Consider the following 21296-nt stretch of genomic DNA (forward strand, 5'->3'; position numbering starts at 1 on the left):
GCCACGTTAATCAACAATCATAAAGCTTGTACACTGTATACCTAATCACCCCTGTGTCGGAGCTGTATAATATCCCTTTACATCCCGGTTTTGTTCTTGAGACGAACCCTACCTTCTTTGTTATATTTATTGTACCCTAGACTTTGGCAGTTCGGTAATACACCCTCTCTAAACTAATAAGAGTCATCAGAAGATAACAAACCCCCCCCCCCCCCCCCTTGTCCCCACAAATTAGAAGGAACAAATCATCTGACATACTTTCAAGTCCAACTTGATGAGAGAATTTCTATCTAATCCGTCTGTCCCAATACAAGAGTAGTTATTGAGGTGTCAAATCAAAACCATGGAATTGGGATTCGGAACTTTGTATTTCTATGTCCGGTACATACCACTATGAACAGAGTCAAAACTTGTTTCCATGGACACAGAGAAAAAAAATAGTAGGCACCAGTTGACAACATGATCTTTGTGTGTGCACAGTTGCAAGAAAGAGTACTTATTTGTTTTAGAGATATGGTCCGGACAAACACACCGCTATGAACAGTCAAACTTGTTGCCATGGAAACAGCAAAAAATATTAATTTTTTTCATAAAATTTGTAAATAGCAAAAGGCACCAACCACTTAAGCCCTTGATTAATACATGTACAAGTTTGGATGAAAAATGTTAAATAGTTTTAGTTCTGCTCCGGAAAAGACACCTATCTAGTTTCAGCCAAGTCTAACTTGTTTCGATGGAAACAAGGAAAAACCTGCCCTTGGTTAATACATGCACAGGTTTGGATGAAAAGTCTTTCAGTTTTCAAGTTGTGCTCTGTAAACGACACGACACCGGCAATATTCCAGTAATTAAAAAAAACACTAATTACAAAACATTTTTTATTAAAAGTAACCATAATGAAAACAATATTACAGCACCATACGGCAAAAATCATACTAAAACCTTTTTTGTATACAAACTTTTAAAGATTTGGCATCACAATAGCTATTGGCACATGAGATTTCACTTGGAATCTGCTATCAACTCCACCGAACACCTTCAGAGCCGGTACAGGGGTACTAAGGCTGGAAGCACTACTTGCACCCTTAGGACTGGGCAGTGATAGCTATTGAGCAAAGTTAATTCATTTACCCGTAGTACTAGCTTGCACCAGATGTTATTGAATAATTCCTTGTGTCCACTTCAACCATGGAATGTTTCCAATTAAGGACGGATTCATGCAAGATTGACCCATTTCCCTATGAGTCGACCTTTGACTTCAGGTTTCTACACAGTACGTGATTGCACTCAGTATTCTGTTACGAGTTCACTTCAAGTTTAAATACACATGCCCATTCTCTGTACATTGAGCTCTCAGCTGACTCGAGTCTCTAAAGTGGACACCACGATAGAGACCCTCTTAGCAGCAACAAATCCATCCCTGCAATCTTCCTTAATCCCTAAAGAGTTGCCCAGATGATCTACACTTACACATCTCTGGACCAAATAATAATATCCATGCTAAATAATATCATTTATAAAATGCCCATATGCTGTATGAGAAGGTAAAGGTTGCCAGGGATGGATCGACTCCAGTGTGCCTTACGGAAACTCTCAGATTGTACTGCCTTCACACAGCTAACTGATCTGCCTACTCTTGTAAGTCTGAGCACTTTACCAAATAATACATGTGTTTTGCAATCTTGCAGTGAAATGAAACAGAAATAGCAAGTCTTTTGTAAACTGTCATCTGACTAGTGTCCTCTCTTGTAGAGATTTCTCCCATCAGTGTAATCACAGACGCAATGTGGCAGCACATAATACTGTCTCTTTCACAGAATGCATCATAAGATCTGTAGATGCATCAAATGCCAATGGATAATCCATAGTCAATACAGCCTTCCAAATTTCACAAAAGGCTTCGAAAATCTGTCAAAATGAGGTACGAAAAGCAACAGCAACGATGTAGACCTCATAAAATATGAAAAAGTTAAATGAACATAAAGGTTTTTTGTGCTCCGAGGACCAGATGTCCAGCAAAGAATTTAGTCCCACTCTTCCTCGTCTGCATCTGCAGAAGCAGCAGCTCCACTGCCCCCACCCCCACTCCAGCTGTTCTCCCAAGCATTGCCTGTTTTGCCACCACCACCTCCTCCAGAATTGAACTGTAAAAGAAAAGATTGAGAATGCCTAACTTCTTATGCATAGTGGGAGGTGTAACAGCTACATTGCTCACAGTGCTTCAGCTGGGCTTTGCTTGGGACGTATTTCGCCTTTCTCAAACTGATGATATCTATGACTGTTATAAGCATAATTCCCCAAGCTTCAAAAACGTTTTACAATGGTTAATAAATATTGTTGATTAGTATGTGAAATAATAATGAAGCTTACCTTCCCCCTTCGGATATCCTTTCCACCATATTGCCCTGACAAGCCATGGACAGCACTGTCGATAATACCATCACTGGTCAGTGAGTAGTCCGACAACCACTCAGGCACTATCTGGTGAGCCTGAGGAGCAAAGGGTAGTTAACTTAATAAGGTAGCACACACACATATTTTCAACACTGTAATAAACTTTCATCAATCTGTCACTATGAGGGTAGCACACATATATTCAACACTGTAATAAACTTTCATCAATCAGTCACTATGGCTCAAGAGCTCTCAACAACTTACTTCTGTTAGAATTCGAACCAAACTCTTCACTAAGGCACTATCTGAGTCATGGGAGTAGAAACTTGTCGCTTTCCCCAAGTTGCCACAGCGACCTGTTCTACCAATACGATGGACATATTCATCAATAGATGAGGGCAGGTCATAGTTGACGACATGTTTCACTTCAGGAATATCCAACCCTCTGGCGGCAACTGATGTGGCAATAAGAATAGGAGCAGTTCCTTTCTTGAAATCCCGCAAGGCTTCCTCTCTCTCCCTCTGAAGACGATCACTAGATAAGAGAAAATGCATGGAGACTTTAGGTTTGACAAACACTGTGCGTGTGTTCGTTCATACTTGTCCAATGAGATACCATGTTGCTGTTTAACATGGATACCCAGTCAAATACCGACCCCGAGCCGCAGGAGTCCATGTTTTACCTCCCCCCAATGCCAAACACCAGGCAGGGAAACAACATTTTTTTAAAGTCTGTTGGTATTACGCAAGAGGGATCGAACCACCAACCTTCCGCTTACCAGCCAGATGCTCCATCCAGTAGACCATGGAGGCGGATGTGAGTGAGGGAGTTGGCTCCATCCAGTAGACCATGGAGGCGGATGTGAGTGAGGGAGTTGGCTTTTTAAGCCACAGCAATTAGTGTGAGTGTGTAAGTTATATTGCCATTTTGCATACAACTTGCACCACATGTAAAGTACAGTGGTCCCTCGCTACAACGCTACCAATGGGGTCCAAATAATTGGTGGGCGTTATAGACGATGAGCCGTTTAACCGAGGCCGAGGCAGGGGAGCGTGCTCGGCAAATCTCAAATCATCAATATGTGTTTATCTCACGTCACGTCAAAATAGTATATATTTTTATGGACCTAGATCTACCTGTAATATCATTCATTTATTAAATCTGTAACATTTCACAATGTCTGAAATACATATTCCATTTCAATTTATCATTTTTTATTGATAAATTGATAAATTAAAAAATTATTCACTATTTCCCGCGATGTATAAATTTTCGGACACACATTTCGACAACGGGTCCGCATCGAACATGTCAAAGAGCCAAATAAAGACGTTTTAAGCAAATCTTTACATATATTATACAAAGTGATAAATAAAAACAAAAATATATCTAAAAGTAATCAAACTTACATCTAAGTTATTATTTCCATCGTTTCGTGCGATCGCGTTTAATGTAAGTCAAATGACATCTCGGCTTTCGTCGCCTTGAATTCTCGGCTCGGACACAACGTTTAATGCAAAAATATATGCATGAAAAATCTTTGTCACAGCTCGTAACCTAGCACAATACATTAACGAAGTTCCATATTTTTAATATATATCGTGATTTCCTGCTTAAAACGTTCAGAATAACACGATTTAACAAAAATCTTTCGCCAACTTCTGAAATTTATCAAACACGAGCTTGGTATCACAGCTATAATTTGATTGGCTGCCTGAGGTCACGTGCTCAAAATTGACCAATCACGAAACTTGTAGCAAGAAAGCGTCATTAGAGCAAATTGATTGGCATTGGCATTGATTGGTCATGTTGCTTAAAATACGGAAAACGAGAGTTTTGACCAGCACTATGCGCATTCATACAAATATAGATACACATTTAAGCCAGATTAATTGGTTTGATACGGTTACTTGATCCGAATCAAAAGGAATGACCGCCGTGTTGTGACAGCAACTACATGTGAGTTGACAGTGTCGCCTCAAATTGGATTGCCCACTAATTAAGAAAATAAACTTCGCTTGTGGTTCTCTTTTATTGCATGCATGCGCTTCTAAGATCAAAGGATGTATAGTGTGAAAAGTTAACTAGTTGAACAATCGTATTTCGGGGACTTGCCGCGGATGTTTTCAAACAGATTATTAGAACTCCATTCAGCGATAAACGGTTTATTATGCAATGAGAAGCGTTATGTGCAAATGAACAACGAACAACAATACAATTATGTCTGTGTAAAACTCTCAGTATTAAAAGTGTACATAAATTTTGGGAGCCATGCGTTACCGCGCGTAGTAACCGAGGTAGCGCTTTATCGAAGAGCACAATAGCGAGGGATCACTGTAATGCAACAAAAGATGAATACAACAATATATATGTGCATGCGTGCATTCGTGGATATTTAAACTCTCAGCCACTTCAGAGATGAGCTACTGGGTAGAAGAACTCTGGTCCTGGTGCACTATCCGAGTCCTTCATGCTATTAACATGAAATTCCTGAATTTACCATGCCAACAGTGCCACCTACCCATGGATACTTGTGGTTGGGAAGCCAGACTGACTCAGGTAACTAGCTAGGAAATCAGCATTTCTCTTCTGTTCCACAAACACCAGGGTCTTGTCAGAACCTGAAAGGGCAAATAAGAGTTGGTTGACAAACATGCCAACTGACAAAATTATAGAAACACCTTCTGAGCGAATGAACTGTTGCAAGCACTGCTCACATACCAGTTTCACATCTTATGGCTTACACATGATTTTCCAAACCAAATAGTTGGATAAAAATAAACAATGTGTAGCTCAACATTTATATATTTTTGAATGTTATTTCGGTTGGTCAGTTAGTGCAAAAAGGACTAAAGAAAGAATTGTCTTGTAATATTCAAATTGAAGGAGATTTCTTATGTCAGAGCACTCCATTTTTCATAAGTGATGCATTTTAGCAATTACTTCAAAGAAAAACAACTTTGTTCCTTAATTTTTCCTGATCCATCAAAGAAAAAGCGAGATGAAATGAGGCTTAATGGCGCATTCAAGATTACTGCACTTATACAACAATGTGTATGCTAACGTGTCTGATTGTACAAGTCCACGCTTATTCCAGTTTCTTAATGCTAGCCCACTTAGATATGCCAAGTTTAAGATGAACACCCTAACCAAAGACATTATACCCCTTAATGCCAGTGCCAGGCAGGGTAACAACAAATGTTTTGGCATGAAACATCTGGGGATCGAAACTCCAAACTTTCACTATCCAAGCAGACACTCTATCCACTATACCACTTAGGCGGTCCCATCAAACATCATAAAGTTATCAGAAGAAATATATATAAAAAAGGTTTTAATATTTGAATTTTTTTTTTACAAAATCTGAAAACCTAAAAATTAACAAATTTCCCCTAACATTGATACCCAGGGGAACAGTGACGGAGTTGTGTTTCATGCCGCTTTGAACTCCCAGGCAAACAGAATCTCACCAGATGCTGTGAGAATGGAGCAGAGTTTCTCCCTCTTCTGCAGTCTGTCAACTTCAAAGAAGTTCTGTTCCACATCTGTGTTGGCTCCACCTACACGACCCACTGTCAGGAACAGGTAATCATTAAGGAAATCAGCAGCTAGTTTCTGTATCTCGGTGGGAAACGTAGCACTGAACATGAGTGTCTGTCTCTGGGTCTTAGGAGGCATCCCCAGCTGATCTACCAACTTGCGTATACACGGCTCAAAGCCCATGTCCAGCATCCTGTCAGCCTCATCCAGAATGAGGAACTTCACTTTACCCAGACCGATCTGAAAAACAAACACCAATCCTCATTCATCAATAGTTCATCACAAGGGCAATCAGGGCTGGGTCAGACAAACAACTCACAGTGTGATTGTCACAAATTTTCGAGTGTGACAGTGCATACGAAATCAGCTTACAGCAAAGTAAGTCAAGATTTCTGGCAGTAGATAATCATATATCATCCACAGACAGACATATCTGGCACTATTTTAGGATTTTTTTCTTGCAAGAGCTTCAGGATGTAACAAAAAATAAAACTCCCTTGCCCAAACAATCTGTCCCGTGTTGAAGGTAGCATTCGAGTACAAATTCCATGAATAAAAACATTTTACCATTACTTTATTTTCTGGGCAACTGTAAAAAAAGGAAATACTTTTCTTGGGACTGATGAAGCAGATACGACAGTGGGAACAGGTCTCTCTCACCTTGCCCTTCTCAATGAAATCCAGCAGCCTCCCTGGAGTCCCCACTACAATGTGAGCCCCCCTCTCCACCTCCCTCAGCTGATGCCCCACAGACGTCCCCCCATACACCACCACGGGGCGAACCTCCGTCCCCCAGGAGAACTTGCGAGCATCAGAGTGGATCTGCACCACCAGCTCCCTGGTAGGGGCCACAATGATGGCTTGAGGCTCCTGTACCTCCGAGAACTGACTGGTAGTCAATCCTTCCTTCACCATACAGGTTAATGTCGGCAACAAGAAGGCAGCCTGGAAACAGTTAATCATACCGCATAAATATACAAATATTTATTCAACAAGGGAGGTTATGCTACCTTAATTATTATACATTTCATTACTAGAGCTGTTTGCAATGTTTGTTGTTTAAGGCCGCACTCAGCAATATTCCAGCTATATGACGGCGGTCTGTATATAATCGAGTCTGGACCAGACAATACAGTGATTGACATCATACAGCACGTTGCACAATACCCTCAAAGATCACTTTGCCATTTGACAAAGATGACACAAACATTAGCTGTGGAAGGAGTTGTAAAGATACATGAAGATATATAGTTTCATGCCTCAGACACTGACAATGATAGATCTGTATTACAAAAAGCTGAACGCTGACCTTGACCACCACGTTGACCTTACTTTAACCTCACCCTTTTTAAAGCAGGGCCCCATGCTGGAGATGGTACATTGTGAATAAAAAAGTGCATGCATAAATACTTTTAGAGAAAGTAACTACAGTGATCGCTCGCTATTGCGCTACCAATGGGGTCCAAATAATTGGTGGGCGTTATAGACGATGAGCCGTTTAACCGAGGCCGAGGCGGGGGAGCATGCTCGGCAAATCTCAAATCATCAATAGGCCTATGTGTTTATCTCACGTCACGTCAAAATAGTATATATTTTTATGGACCTAGATCTACCTGTAATATCATTCATTTATTAAATCTGTCATATTTCACAATGTCTGAAATACGTATTCCATTCTAATTTATCATTTTTTATCAATAAATTAAAAAATTATTCACTATTTCCCGTGATGTTATTGAAAATAAAATTCTCGGACACACATTTCGACAACGGGTCCGCATCGAACATGTCAAAGAGCAAAATAAAGACTATTTTAAGCAAATCTTTAAATATATTATACAAAGTGATAAATAAAATCAACAAAAATATATCTAAAAGTAATCAAACTTACATCTAAGTTATTATTTCCATCGTTTCGTGCGATCGCGTGGAATGTAAGTCAAATGACATCTGGGCTTTCGTCGCCTTGAATTCTCGGCTCGGACACAACGTTTAATGCAAAAATATATGCATGAAAAATCTTTGTCACAGCTCGTAACCTAGCACGATACATTCGCGAAGTTCCATATTTTAAATATATATCGTGATTTCCTGCTTAAAACGTTCAGAATAACACGATTTAACAAAAAATCTTTCGCTAACTTCTGAAATTTATCAAACACAAGCTTTGTATCACAGCTTGATTGGCTGCCTGAGGTCATGTGCTCAAAATTGACCAATCACGAAACATGTAGCAGATTTCGGCAAGAAAGCGTCATTAGAAACAAATTTTAATCCAATGAAATCGCTTGTTATAACTACGGGGAAAAAACAGGGCGATGTTACGAAAGCGCGATTACGAAATGAATGACCGCCGTGTTGTGACAGCAACTACATGTGTGTGACAGTTTAGCCTTAAATTGGATTGCCCACTAATTAAGAATATAAACTTCACTTGTGGTTCTCTTTTATTGCATGCATGCGCTTCTAAGATCAAAGGATGTATAGTGTGAAAAGTTAACTAGTAGAACAATCGTATTTCCGGGACCTGCCGCGGATGTTTTCAAACAGATTATTAGAACTCCATTCAGCGATAAACGGTTTATTATGCAATGAGAAGCGTTATGTGCAAATAAACAACGAACAACAATACAATCATGTCTGTGTAAAACTCTCAGTATTAAAAGTGTACATAAATTTTGGGAGCCATGCGTTACCGCGCGTAATAACCGAAGTAGCGCTTTATCGAAGAGTGCAATAGCGAGCGATCACTGTACAAGCTTTTGGGTAAGATTTTTTCCATTTCGTGACTTCTGAGCTTCTAGAGGCATTTTACAAGTCCATGTGAAATTAGACCATTGTAGGACATCCTCTACTGTTCTTATTCATGAAGGAAAAAGATGGTAAGTTCCATGTTTCGACTGAAAACCATGCCACAGAAAACAATATTACTACATGTTACAAAAACGCTGACTGTACTACTACTACTACTACTCATGTCCATTTCTTGGGACCATTCTGAGGAAGAGGATATTTCAGCCTTTTGGTCAAATCCCAAGAACCACAAGTGAATTAACTCTGCACAGCAAAATTTAACAAAACATATTCCATAAGAAGATCGGCAAGTAAGGTGTCAGCAGACCTCGGTCAGCAAGTAAGGTGTCAGCAGACCTTGGTCATATGTACATTACTCACGACTACCGTATATGACCGCGGATAAGCCGACCCCGTAGATAAGCCGAGGTGTTAACTTGACCATTGAAATACGAAAGAAAATGGTATGACCCGCAGATAAGCCGAACCAGGAATTGAAAGGCAAAAAACACTGCGAAGTCGGACTGCAAGACATGTGCCAGTACTCGCAGATATTCAAAAATATAAGATGAAAAACGTTGTAATTATATTGAAAAAGTCATTATTATTTCTAATAAAGATTTAACAAACCAGTCATCCACTTTCATAATGTGGGAAGCTGTTTCTCGTGGGTTTTTTTAATCTCATAATGATCGTTATATGTTGCCATCAACAACGAAGCGCCATTTTGTGAATCGGTGTATATAGAATTATGAACCCGTGAGAAAATATATCGGCTAGAGCGAAGACTTGCAGTTTGAATTCAGCATCGTAAGCATGGCGTTTTCGTTTTAAACTCATGATGAGAATGTCAGTCAGTAAAAATATACCAACTTTAATAACCCCCTTTACACCACTATTGTATGTTAATCCAATTGAATTAAATAAACTATCATACTATGAACACATTGAATGACCATCACTTACTCACAGGCTTCTCCAGTTTATTAAACTAATCTCTCAAAAACAAAGGAATTAAGCCCCTACTCCCAACACGATCGCTAAGCACCCACAACTTGAAATTGTTTGTGTAAACAACATGACAATACCAATCGGCCCGTTATTATCAATGCTCATTTCCCTGTGTACCGTGTTGCTTTAAACAACAGGAAGCAATCACAGTGGTCACCGTTTGTGACGTCACAGGAAACAGCTGATCACATGTTTTTGCAAATGGCGAAAGGAATAACTCGCCGATACAGTTGTTTATTTGCCTCTTTCAATAAAGGTAGACACTTGTTCACTATCAATTTATGAACTTTGCAAAACGTATGTAATAGCTATTGGCGATTTCATCTGGGGATTATATATTATAGCTGTGAATTACATATATTGTTACATGTAAAGATCGCGTAGTTTACGAAGAACGATAAACTTTGAACATTCAATTGAAAACTTATTATCGGAAGTAGTAACATGCATAACATTTTTTTAATAATGACAACATTGGTGTATAATAATAACTCTATTGATAATTTATAACAATAATGGCTCTAGTCGTGGCAACTTCCAAACTTTCGGGAAGTTGTGATCTAACGGACCGTCATTCAGGCGATGTTTTTGACAGATCACGATCTGAAAAATACTATCATGAAAGTGTATCCCGTGGATAAGCCGACCCCTTTCTACGGAATCTTTTTTCTGGTCCTCAAAATTTGGCTTATACGCGGTCATATACGGTATGCATGACCACAGCGATTCAACCATCCACTAAAAAAGTAAAGGGTCAATGGTAGCAGTATGTACAAGCATGTATTTCAACAGTAACGAAGATAATATATGAATCTCACCGTTTTGCCCGATCCTGTCTGGGCACATGCCATCAGGTCCCGACCAGCACCAATAATAGGAATAGAATACTTCTGTACAGGTGTTGGTTTCTCGTACTTTGCCTTCCGAACATTCTTCAAAAACGTAGGATAAAGACCAGCTTCCTCAAAACAGCTGATGAAACCAACAGGGTCTCTCCCGCTCACTTCCACACTGATATTGTCATATTTGTCAAAGTTTATGCCCTTCTCTATGGACTGGAATATCTCGTCTTCGTTCTCGGTCAGTGCAGGGGGAATGTATGGGGGTGGCCGATCCTCTGCAGGAAACGTGAAGGTACAATTATGGTGGAAGTTTTAGCAAATGTGACTAGTACAGGAGACAACTCACTGACAATCTGAAGAGACCACATTGTTCAGGTTATGTCTGCCGAAGCCTTATCCTCTATTTCGTTAAATGGATGACTCCACTTATGATTTACACACTCTTTCCCTTTAAATGTGAATACAGTAATTTTAGATGGGCTTGGGGGTTTGATTGTGAAATTGACACATATTGATGATTTTGCACTTACCCGGTACATGTTTCAAAACCATAAGAATTACAATGTAACTGTTTTACGCATCCATAGAAGAACACCAGACATATACAGTTATGTTATACAAAAGTATAAGTGCTCCAGAAGAGTATATACTGCTGAAGTTTTGAAGTAGTGTACTGGGATATTCTGGGATAATTTTGTGCCACTGATTGTTCAAGGAAGTAATTGTTCCCTCTGTCAAGGTCACACCAGAAAAACAGCACTCTGGCTAAAGAGCACTCTGGCTAAAGAGCACATAGTTTCAAGTTTGACCGACGTTTGTGAACTGGACAACTGCAGCCCTTATTTGTCTGCACGTTTGAAACTTGTTTGACACTGTTGAAATTCATAGTGTATTTACCTATGTAGGCCTGCATTACTACACTTCTCCATTCAATGAAGATCGTATCTGTATTTTTCGTAGGTGTGCATACACCTGTATGGCCTTTAAACTGGAGCACCGAGTATGTTACTTCAACAAAATCAAACTTCCCTCAATGACATTGCTAAAAAGGCTAGTGTAAGTGTCTTTAGTTTATCCCTTGAGTATAATTAAGTGACCTTTTAATATACTACTCAAAAACATTTAAGGACCACGGCAATAGTTTTAGAATACCTTTTAGAAATTATTGTAAATATTATACATCACCTTTGCCAGAGCTGTCTGCATTAGGACATTCCCTGGACATGTGGCCTTCCTCTCCACACTTGAAACAACCTTTACCACCGCCACCTCCTGAAATGCAAACTATATCTTAGCCTCATACACAATACATCTATGGTCTCCAAAGAGGGCATCTTACCAAAAAATTGTTTTTTTTAAATAATATTGGACATGATTCTCATGTTTGGTTCAATGAAAACTATTTAGAAATCCGAGCAAAAAATATCAAGTAATGTAACAATATTGTCGTGATTTACGTATGTTGCTAATAAGGTTATTACAGCCCTTCATGAACTTTAGTCTCAAGACTAAGTTTGTTGTAAATACAAATATGTACACCAACACATTCATAACGTTCAGATTAAGAACCAAGGAAGCAAGAATTTGATGATTTTCGGCAAATATAAGATTTCATAAAATTCACTCATCTATTCCTTTTTTATTTTCATTGTTTCATAATCGCAAAATTTTAAAAAGAATCATAAATAATATATGTCATCATTTTCCTGATAACAGCAGCTGTCCGCTCAGTACCGTTAAGAAATACCTCCGTTTTTTAAGCTTTGAATGAATATAACATGTGCGTCAAAGGCTGACATGTGACACACCATTAGAAAGCTTGTTTTGTTATCTACACGATAGTAACCTACCTGGAGTCTTTTCGTAGCTGCAACATTTTAATGGATAAAAATTGGTTTCTAATGATGCTTTCTTGCCGAAATCTGCCACAAGGTTCATGATTAGTCAAATTTGAGCATGTGACCAAAGGCAGCCAATAAAATTACAGCAATGGTACTGTCCTTGTGTATGATGAATTTCAGACTTTGACAAAAGGTTATTCTTAAATCGTGTTATTCTGAATGTATTAAAGATGAGATCATGATCAATATTAAAACTGGAACTTCGTGGATGTATCATGCTAGGTTACATGCTGTGACAAAGATTTTTCATACATATATTTTGGCATTAAACATTGTGTCCGAGCTGAGAAATCAGGGCGACGAAAACAGATGTCATTTGACTTACATAACAAACGTTGCACGAAAAGATGGAAATAATAACTTAGATGTAAGTTTGACAAATTTTAGATATATTTTTGTTGATTTTATTTCATACTTTGTAAAATATATTAAAAGACTTGCTTGAAATGTCTTTATTTGGCTCTTTGACATGTTGGATGTGGACCCGTTGAATTTTATTTTAAATAACATTATGGGAAATAATGAATAATTTTCTTAATCTATCGATAAAAAACGATAAATTGAATTGGAATACCTATTTCAGACATTGGGAAATGTGATAGATTTAATAAATGAATAATACGACAGTATATAGTTTTATGAAACTACCTATTTTGATGGGGACTCAAGGCTTCTTGGCCGGTGTAGCGGCCTATGGTGTTGAAAAGAGTTCAGAGATGGGCACTTGCAGGGATGTGAGCAGATTTTCCCGAAAAAAAAGAGGAAAAGTCTAGGGGTGGGGGGGTCTGGGGGCAAAAGTCAATCAGTACAAAAATCAGGCATAGCTTCCGCGCACCTTGCTACCCGCCAGATCTGGGAGCAATACTGCCATATTTCACCCCCCATTCCCCAGACATAAGGACAACTGTCACAAGCGTGCAATGTCTGACCCTTTCCCCATATTGAAGCATATTGAACAACTTACCTTGTACTTACTTACCTTTTGATGAAAGAACAAACAAAACTCCATTGCAAACATATGACATTAATACAACATATACCGTATTAGACGTAATAAGCGCTCACGGCGACATTTGCTAATATATTGGCTAGTGAACAATCCCAATTGGCACCCCTTCCGATTGATCAATGTACACAAGACTTATTTATTCATATATAATACACACTTGTGTGTTATATGCACCCTTAATCATGGGCAATTAAATTCTGGAATAATATATCTGTCGTACATAAACATTTCAGTCTGTCAGCATAAACAAAAAATTTCTTTCAAATCTGTTTTTTCCCCCACCAAAATAATATTCTAATAAGAGCCCCCTATTTCTAATTTTGAGAGCGCCCTGGGAGCTTATTACGTCAAATACGGTATCCCCATGTTATGGGTTTGGGGACGCTGAAGAAACATTCATAGTTTTCTTGTTAATCACATGAACAACTGTAAAACATCTCATTCACTTATAGGCTAAAAAGACAACTTTATCTTTTAAAAAAAAGCCATCATCTGACTCAGTATTTACGCCACATCCCACGTTATAGTGCAAGTATTCATGACAGAAAACGTTTGATGTCCGAAAACCTATGCTGCTGAAAGCTCTGATCGATCATATTTTTCGGATTGTTTTTTTTAAATCTTTGATTATATTTTTACTCGGAAGTTGATTTTTTTTCTGAGGACTACTGTTTTAAAAAACGTGATTTTCGGCGTTTCCGCGGAGATTTAACATCCCTGCACTTGGGCCACTTGATATCAGAAAAAACTATTAAATGTGAAAACTAATTACCACAAAAGACACCTTTTCTTTAAAAAAACCTCAAGTTTTAATAAGTATCTCTTAGACAAACTAACTTCAGTAGTTTCTGAGAAAGCTTATCCCAATTACACACCCTATGCACCATGTTAAATAACAAGGAACAACACTAAAAAGACAATTTACGGGACCAACACTTGATACGCATGCAAGACTTCATTCATGTCGGGGATGTTAACATGGCTTACTGTATAACACTATTACTGACACTCGTGTTGCCTTGATTCTTGGTGAATCACCACATGCATACACCTGAGTGTACAGTTTCACAAAGTGGACATACCTCCTCCACTGGGACACTCTCTGGACATGTGGCCTTCCTCGCCACACTTGAAACAGGCACGGCTTCCACCACCACCACCACCTGAAATGACAAAAGCACCACCACATTCAGATTCGGAAGAGCCCATTGTAGATGTACATGCAGCTTCTTTCTTGTGTGCTACTGAAGTATTGATCAGTAAAGATCATACAATTTCCAAACACATTATTACTATCAGTATCATTGAAGACCTTGGGAACAATCTAAAAAAATGAAATCTGACCTACCTCCTCCACTGGGACATTCTCTGGACATGTGGCCTTCCTCACCACACTTGAAACAGGCACGGCTCCCACCGCCGCCTGAAAACACCAAGACTATCCACTACAGTTGAACTGCAAAAGTTCACATTTATTAAAGAATATTGACATTTGTTCTGATATTGAAGTGGAACCAAACTTCTAAACCAAGTTCTGTCTATATTGTTGTGACCTATCAGGGCTCGACTGTGCCCCAAAAACATGCATTAGTGCATCCTATTATTAAAAAATGCAACTTAATACTTATGTCCAAATGCACAAAGGGCATGTAAAACAATTCAAATTTGTGTCTTACTAACCCTTACTTGTGCTCACAATCTTTGAACCCACTCAAATCCTCTAAGTTTCACTTACATGACAAACAACAGTCATCAGAGATCCGAGATTGTACTTACATAGACTCGTTTATACATGTTTCAACTTAATGGGACTCAGACGAACACTCGGCTTGTCTGTCCTAGACCCGATTATTACAGACCACTGCAAACATATAGAACATTGAATGGCAGCAAATTACAACATGCAGTCACTAACTGAGCAGCCCATCCATGTAAAAGCTAAAATGTGCATTTTGGGTTGAGGGCCTAGAGAAGGGCAATCTTGAAACTATAACCCACCTCCACCCCCACTGGGGCACTCTCTGGACATGTGGCCTTCCTCACCACACTTGAAACAGGCACGGCTTCCACCTCGCCCTGAAAGTGGACAACAAACATATGAGATATATATGCTTCAGCAGTAACATTTCATGTGAAACCAACATGATAAACTGTGAGGCTAGGTATGGATGGAAATGTAGACGTAAACAAAATGAAAATATCAAGCAAGGACACTTATACACATTCCATAATAACAATGCAACAAGCATTATCTCAATGCAAGCTATCACCATTTGTAGACATGACAGATGGATCAAAGTCATTATTCAGGAAATGAGAAGAAAGGCGGCGTGTGCAAGCCAACTACAGTATGGATGATATTGACAAGACAGCAACCAGACAGGCAATTCCCTGAACTCATCTGACAAAGTTTTACCTCCTGAGCTGTCAGCGTTAGGACATTCTCGGGACATGTGCCCCTCCTCCCCACACTTAAAACACCCGCTGCCACCGCCGCTACCTGATGATGCAAGAAGGTGCAGAAGCATGATAAGCAATGAATAGATGCAGGAAATTACACACAGCCAGTTTCATGTACAGCTATCCATCATCATGGGAGGTCCACATACACAACACTGCTGCTTAGAGACAATCAAGTGCATAACACAAGCTGACTTGACAAGAAATATCTTGAAGGCATAGGAAACTAGACAAATAAGGAGAAACAGTGGAAATAAATCATGAAATGTTTGAGTGAGCGAGTGGGCAAGTGAAGCATGAAATTATGCAGGGTCTGACATGTAGCACTGGTGAAACACACGAATGTGGGTATGGGATAGCAAACCCGTTTTCAAAATCAGGGCTTTTTAAAGGTGAACATGAAATATACTGAAGCAGTGATCTTAATTAATGCAGGTGATTGAGGTCTTGGTCTATGGACCCTTTAACCTTAGTGTTTTGACAAGAACCCCACGACTTCCATGTTTTCCGTTTGAACACTGCCAAGTCAAAATAGATTGTCAATCATTGATGTCATTCACAGTATACAAAAAATACATCAACGTGTCTCTGCAAATGCATTATCATTACTGTGTTGCTTCCTTTCCAATCCTACTTTGATTCCTGTTTAGCAACAACAGCAAGAATACAGTGAAGTCAGACATAACGTAACACTAAGATAAGATGCAAATACTCACTGCCACCACGACCACCAAAACCTCCACCCCTGAAAACAAACATTGTATCTGGTTAATATCACTGACACATCTTGTTTACTATTTAATGTGATAATAGCTTAGAACTGCCACTTGTGCTAGTGATCATTATTGAACATGTTCAACTACCTACCTTGGAGCATCGTCATTGTCACTTGATCCAAAACCTGAAACATGTAAAATAATTTAAACAGAATCAAGATAGTTTGAGTTGAAAGTTGTCTGTGGTCTGTAAAATTAGCTACTTAAGTCTGCATACATATTAAATAGAAGGTGAGATGAAATGGGGTCTAGCGTCGTCCAAGAATGTTGCAATTTACGTGTTTGTGTGTGTGTCTGTGTGTGTGTGTGTGTGTGTGTGTGTCTGTGTGTCTGGGACTAGTCCGGACTAATGATGATTTTATGGTGCTAGACCACTGAAATACCACGAGGCAGTTTCATACAAATACCCCATTGAGACACAGCATACTGACTCCGAGCTGACCAGTCCTTGTTTTAGCCCCTTAATGCCAAGCTCAAAGCAGAGTAAACAAGTACCATCTTTTTTCAACATATCTTGGTATGATGCGGCTGAGTAGTAAATAGAAATATTGTATCCTGCAAGATCAGTTGGAAAAGTAACAACATTGTTTCATATTATCAAAATAATTAATATTGTCAAAAGATTTCAGGCAAGTTGACGTGAACATCTTTTACACATAAGTTGGCCAATCATTTTGTCCAGCACTGCACTGACATAGATTTAGTTATTTGTTGAATACTCTTCAATGTTAGTTATTCATGTGTGTCAGATGACAGTTACCTCCCCTGCTTCCAAATCCTCCACCTCTGGATCCTCCTCTACTGCCAAATCCTCCTCTACTTGGTTTGGAATCTCCTCCCCAACTGTTGTCATCAGTACTCTGTCCATTTGCCTGTGGCCGGCTTCCAAAACCACCTCGGCTACCACCAAAACCACCCCGACTTGGTTTCGAGTCGGAGTTCCCTGAATCCCCCCATCCTCCATCATTATCTGATGTGCCCCTGGAACCACCAAAACCCCCTCGGGAGCCTCCACGGCTCCCGAAACCCCCTCTGGAACCAAACCCATTCTGAGTGTCTCCATTCCTTGTCCCGAATCCACCTGGTCTACTGGTGCTGTCACCAGAACTGTTTTCACTTTCTTTAGCTAAGCCTCCTCGGCCACGGAATCCAAACACTTTCTTGACACCATCGGTTCCATTGGATACACCAAAGCCGCCTCTTCCAAAGCCCCTCCTGCATTATAAAATACATTCAAGCTCAAAAGCAGTCAACTCATGGTAAGTGGCAAGTAAGGAGCATATATACTTATCCATTTGGTATGGATCAGGCAAGGACTTTTGCAACCCCCAAATTCTTCAAGTTAACATCATTTACTAAATAATATTAATGAGTTGTCTTAACAGTAAAGACAGCCAGTACCAGTCGGTTTCAGTACTCTCTTGAATGTTTTGATAATGTAATCAGCTTCCAGGAGCTGACCTCAACCTAAAAAAGGGTGCTTTTCTAGTTAAAATGACTTATTTATAAGAACATACAAAAATGGTCCTGTTGACAAAGGAAAAATTTCTGAGATATTTTTTCTACTTGTACCTTTGTAGATATCTGGCTTCAAATGATGATAAATGTAGGGTACAGTAGGGACAAAGTCAGTTAAATTGTTTGTTTAACGTGTCAGTATTCCGGCCATATGACGGTGGTCTGTAAATTGAGTGTGGACCAGACAATCCAGTGATTGACATGAGCATTGATCTACGCAACTGGGACACAATGACATGCGTCAACCAAGTCAGCGAGCCTGACCAACCCAACCTGTTAGTTGCCTCTTACGAAAAGCATAGTTGTCTCTTGCAGCAAGCATGGGTTGTTGAAGACCTATTCTAACTTGGATGTTCAAAGGTCAGTTTGACTGAAAAATATATACTAGCAGTTAATGTTATGTCTACATGTCTACTTTTACCAGACCCATGACAAAGACCAAGCAAGACAAGTTTTATCATATATCTTCATATGGACCCATTGACAAGCTATTGTTTAGGAAAGGTACATATCATCATTGGCTGTGTCTGAATTTTATTAAAGTATGAAATAGTGCTTAGAGATTTGCTAACTTACCCAGCTCCAAATCCCTGGGAGGGTGCCTGAAATATATATATGAAAGTTAATGCCATGTCAGGATTTTAAGAGAAACAAGACGTCATGTTGTGTCATAACCAGTATTTCTGATATCCATGTAGAATTTATGGGTTTACCTGACAATAGCAATATTCCAGCAATAGCATGGACAAGATGAGATATACACAGGGAGTCGAACCTTGGCCTCTGGTGTGACAAGCAAATGCTTTAACTCTTGGCTACAAACAGCCACTATGTGGACAGTGAAAGATGATTGCTTCCCCCAAATTCAAATTAAGCAATTTAAAAAAAAAAAATTATAACCTGACTATATAGTGAAATCCATAGTACATAGTGTTGTTTTGTGCAAGTGTAGATATTCTGGGGAATATTGGCTTACAACTGTTTCCAGAATTTAATGAACAAAATAATGAATATTAAACCATTATAATGAAAAATGTAATTTAATTAACTGAAGAAATACATGAGATTATGTGCTGTTAAAATGATGGCGACAACTGGTAGTTACTTGATGAAAAGCCCTATTCTGTTCTATATACTTAGTGTTGTGTCTTATGATCAGTTTGGACAACTTTTGTCTGAGTGAACACTTAATTCCAAAGGCTAATTATCATGTAGCCAATTGCCAACTGGTTAATCTCCTTTGTACTGTTTGATTGGCATTCTAGAAGTTGGTGAGTAAATAAGAAAACCGTTCTTATCCGTAAGTTTTACGTTTTCCCCATTGGATTGTACATTGACTATCAGCCATCCTGAACCAGCTGAGCAACTAGGTCATTGCTGCTGTATAAGTTGTTTATATTTATGACCATAGATATACAAGCCTTGGTTAGAAGAAAAATAGGAAGGTCTCATACTTAGCCTAGCTGAGGTTAGGCAAGGTGTTCTGGGTCTCCAACACACCACTAGCATGATGTGCTGACCTTACAGTTGCATATAGTTCTTGCCCTCCCAGGAACAGGCTCGGTTCCTGAGAAGTCTATGCATGCTCACCACTGTTGTCTATATTTGTAAACTATTAATATATGTTCATGTAAACAAATGTGCATTGATGATTGTACTACTCGACTACTGTTCTATCTGGCTAAGCTACCCCCTTTAGTCAGAACATGAGTTATATCACCACAAACACATAAATTTGCAAACATAGCAAGCACTGCACAGTGGCCCAAATATTAATAAATACTTACAACCTAAATCAATAGCAGATCACACAATGCTATATCCATGTCAGGTTAAATAGTTGACAATTAAATTAGGCTAGTAGAATCTATTTTTCGTCAAAGATTGCTTGTCACTTCCCTTGAGCAAAAACACGTGTGGTATCATACCAACACACGATGGCCATGCCAGGACTGCATACATGGAAGTCAAGAAATAGATAATAAAACCCCATACTGGCATCGACATATACAGGAGGCGTTTTAACTTTTGAGTGAGAATGACAATGCAAATGTCCCCTTGCAGGTCCGACATTTTGATTCAACCCCATCAAAAGCCTAACTTTGTCACGTTGACAGTGCGAAACTGTGACAAACAGTTGTCACGAAGAACTACTGTAATACTCACGCTCGTATTTCCATCATCCCACTCGTCCGCCATTGTGTTTTGTTTGAGAACTAACGATGTAGCTCTCCTTAATTTGTCAGCTGACAACCACCCAATATTGCCAGACCTAGTTATGACGTAGTGGAGATTTCCCGCCGCGAGCAAACCTCCTTGCAGCCTTCTCTGATGGTAAACTTAATGTAGACACGCTGCGCATAAGTTTTATAAGCACATGGACCGCGATGTGAAAGCGTTTCTGATTGGTCAGCGCCTTTACAGGGCACATTTTCATTTTTCTATTTTACGGAACGAAATTGTGTCTTTCTTTGCGCGTCAGTTTTGAGAAGAGGTTATAAATAAGATATAAAAAATCTTTCTAAATTATGTATTTCAATAGACATCAGAGAGTCTGTTTTACCTTTTCACTTTTGGGTAGAGTAGCCAGCCGTGTGTGTGTTGTTTTTGACAGAGACCATATCGGTATATATGGTCTCTGTTTTTGACATATTATACTCTCTTTGAAATTTCTCAATTAAATAAACTAAACAAATTATATACCGGCTAGCGATCGGTTATCGGCAAGGACCAATTATCACCCATTCCCCGTTTTAGCGCTCACGTGATCGCATCTCATTTTAATTTGCTCGTTTTCATTAAAAGAGAGAAATATATGTTTCCGAATATGATGTACAAAACGGACTCTTGTGAGGAAATATTTTAAAAAAAACCCACCATAATCACCTTGCTCAAATACAACTTTAGAAAAGATACGCGAGCGGTGTCCCATGACCAATTCACGCGAAACTATAAATCAACAACACGATGGTGCACTTTCTGTTCTGTCATTGCTCAATTTCTATCTTTCTGTCATTTCTTCCCCAAAATACAATTCGGAAACCTTTTTGA

The 21296-nt window shown here is 39.1% G+C and overlaps 1 protein-coding gene across 6 annotated transcripts; it reads right to left on the reverse strand.

Annotated features, from left to right (window-relative positions):
- Nucleotides 1-864: 864 nt before the first annotated feature.
- Nucleotides 865-20598, reverse strand: LOC124146180 (probable ATP-dependent RNA helicase vasa-like). Of its 6 annotated transcripts, none has more exons than XM_046516336.2 (17): nt 20412-20598; nt 18822-18847; nt 17488-17942; nt 16819-16852; nt 16668-16696; nt 15908-15991; nt 15490-15567; nt 14840-14914; nt 14574-14654; nt 11767-11853; nt 10558-10856; nt 6596-6880; nt 5866-6175; nt 4917-5016; nt 2659-2929; nt 2371-2490; nt 865-2144 (listed from the first exon to the last, which is right to left on the reverse strand). In XM_046516336.2, the coding sequence occupies exons 1-17, from the start codon at nt 20442-20444 to the stop codon at nt 2025-2027; spliced, it is 2487 nt and encodes an 828-aa protein (XP_046372292.2). In that variant the 5' UTR covers nt 20445-20598; the 3' UTR covers nt 865-2024. The 6 variants fall into 6 exon arrangements, with proteins under 6 accessions (XP_046372292.2, XP_046372290.2, XP_048255731.1 ...); XM_046516334.2 differs by having other exon boundaries at nt 14840-14929; XM_048399774.1 differs by lacking the exon at nt 15908-15991 and having other exon boundaries at nt 14574-14655; nt 14838-14914.
- Nucleotides 20599-21296: the final 698 nt, after the last annotated feature.

Source organism: Haliotis rufescens, unplaced genomic scaffold (genome assembly GCF_023055435.1).
Source record: "Haliotis rufescens isolate VD_foot unplaced genomic scaffold, xgHalRufe1.0.p SCAF_2, whole genome shotgun sequence".
In the NCBI taxonomy this organism is placed as follows: domain Eukaryota; kingdom Metazoa; phylum Mollusca; class Gastropoda; order Lepetellida; family Haliotidae; genus Haliotis; species Haliotis rufescens.

Excerpts from the sequence above, each read along its gene's own strand:
- LOC124146180 (XM_046516334.2), bottom strand. The coding sequence starts at position 20,444 with ATGGCGGACGAGTGGGATGATGGAAATACGAGC. Across the intron at positions 11,854-14,573 it reads AGAGTGTCCCAGTGGAGGAG|GAGGTGGCGGTGGTAAAGGT; the intron begins GTATGTCCACTT and ends TTTGCATTTCAG. Across the intron at positions 6,881-10,557 it reads AGACAGGATCGGGCAAAACG|GCTGCCTTCTTGTTGCCGAC; the intron begins GTGAGATTCATA and ends AACTGTTTCCAG.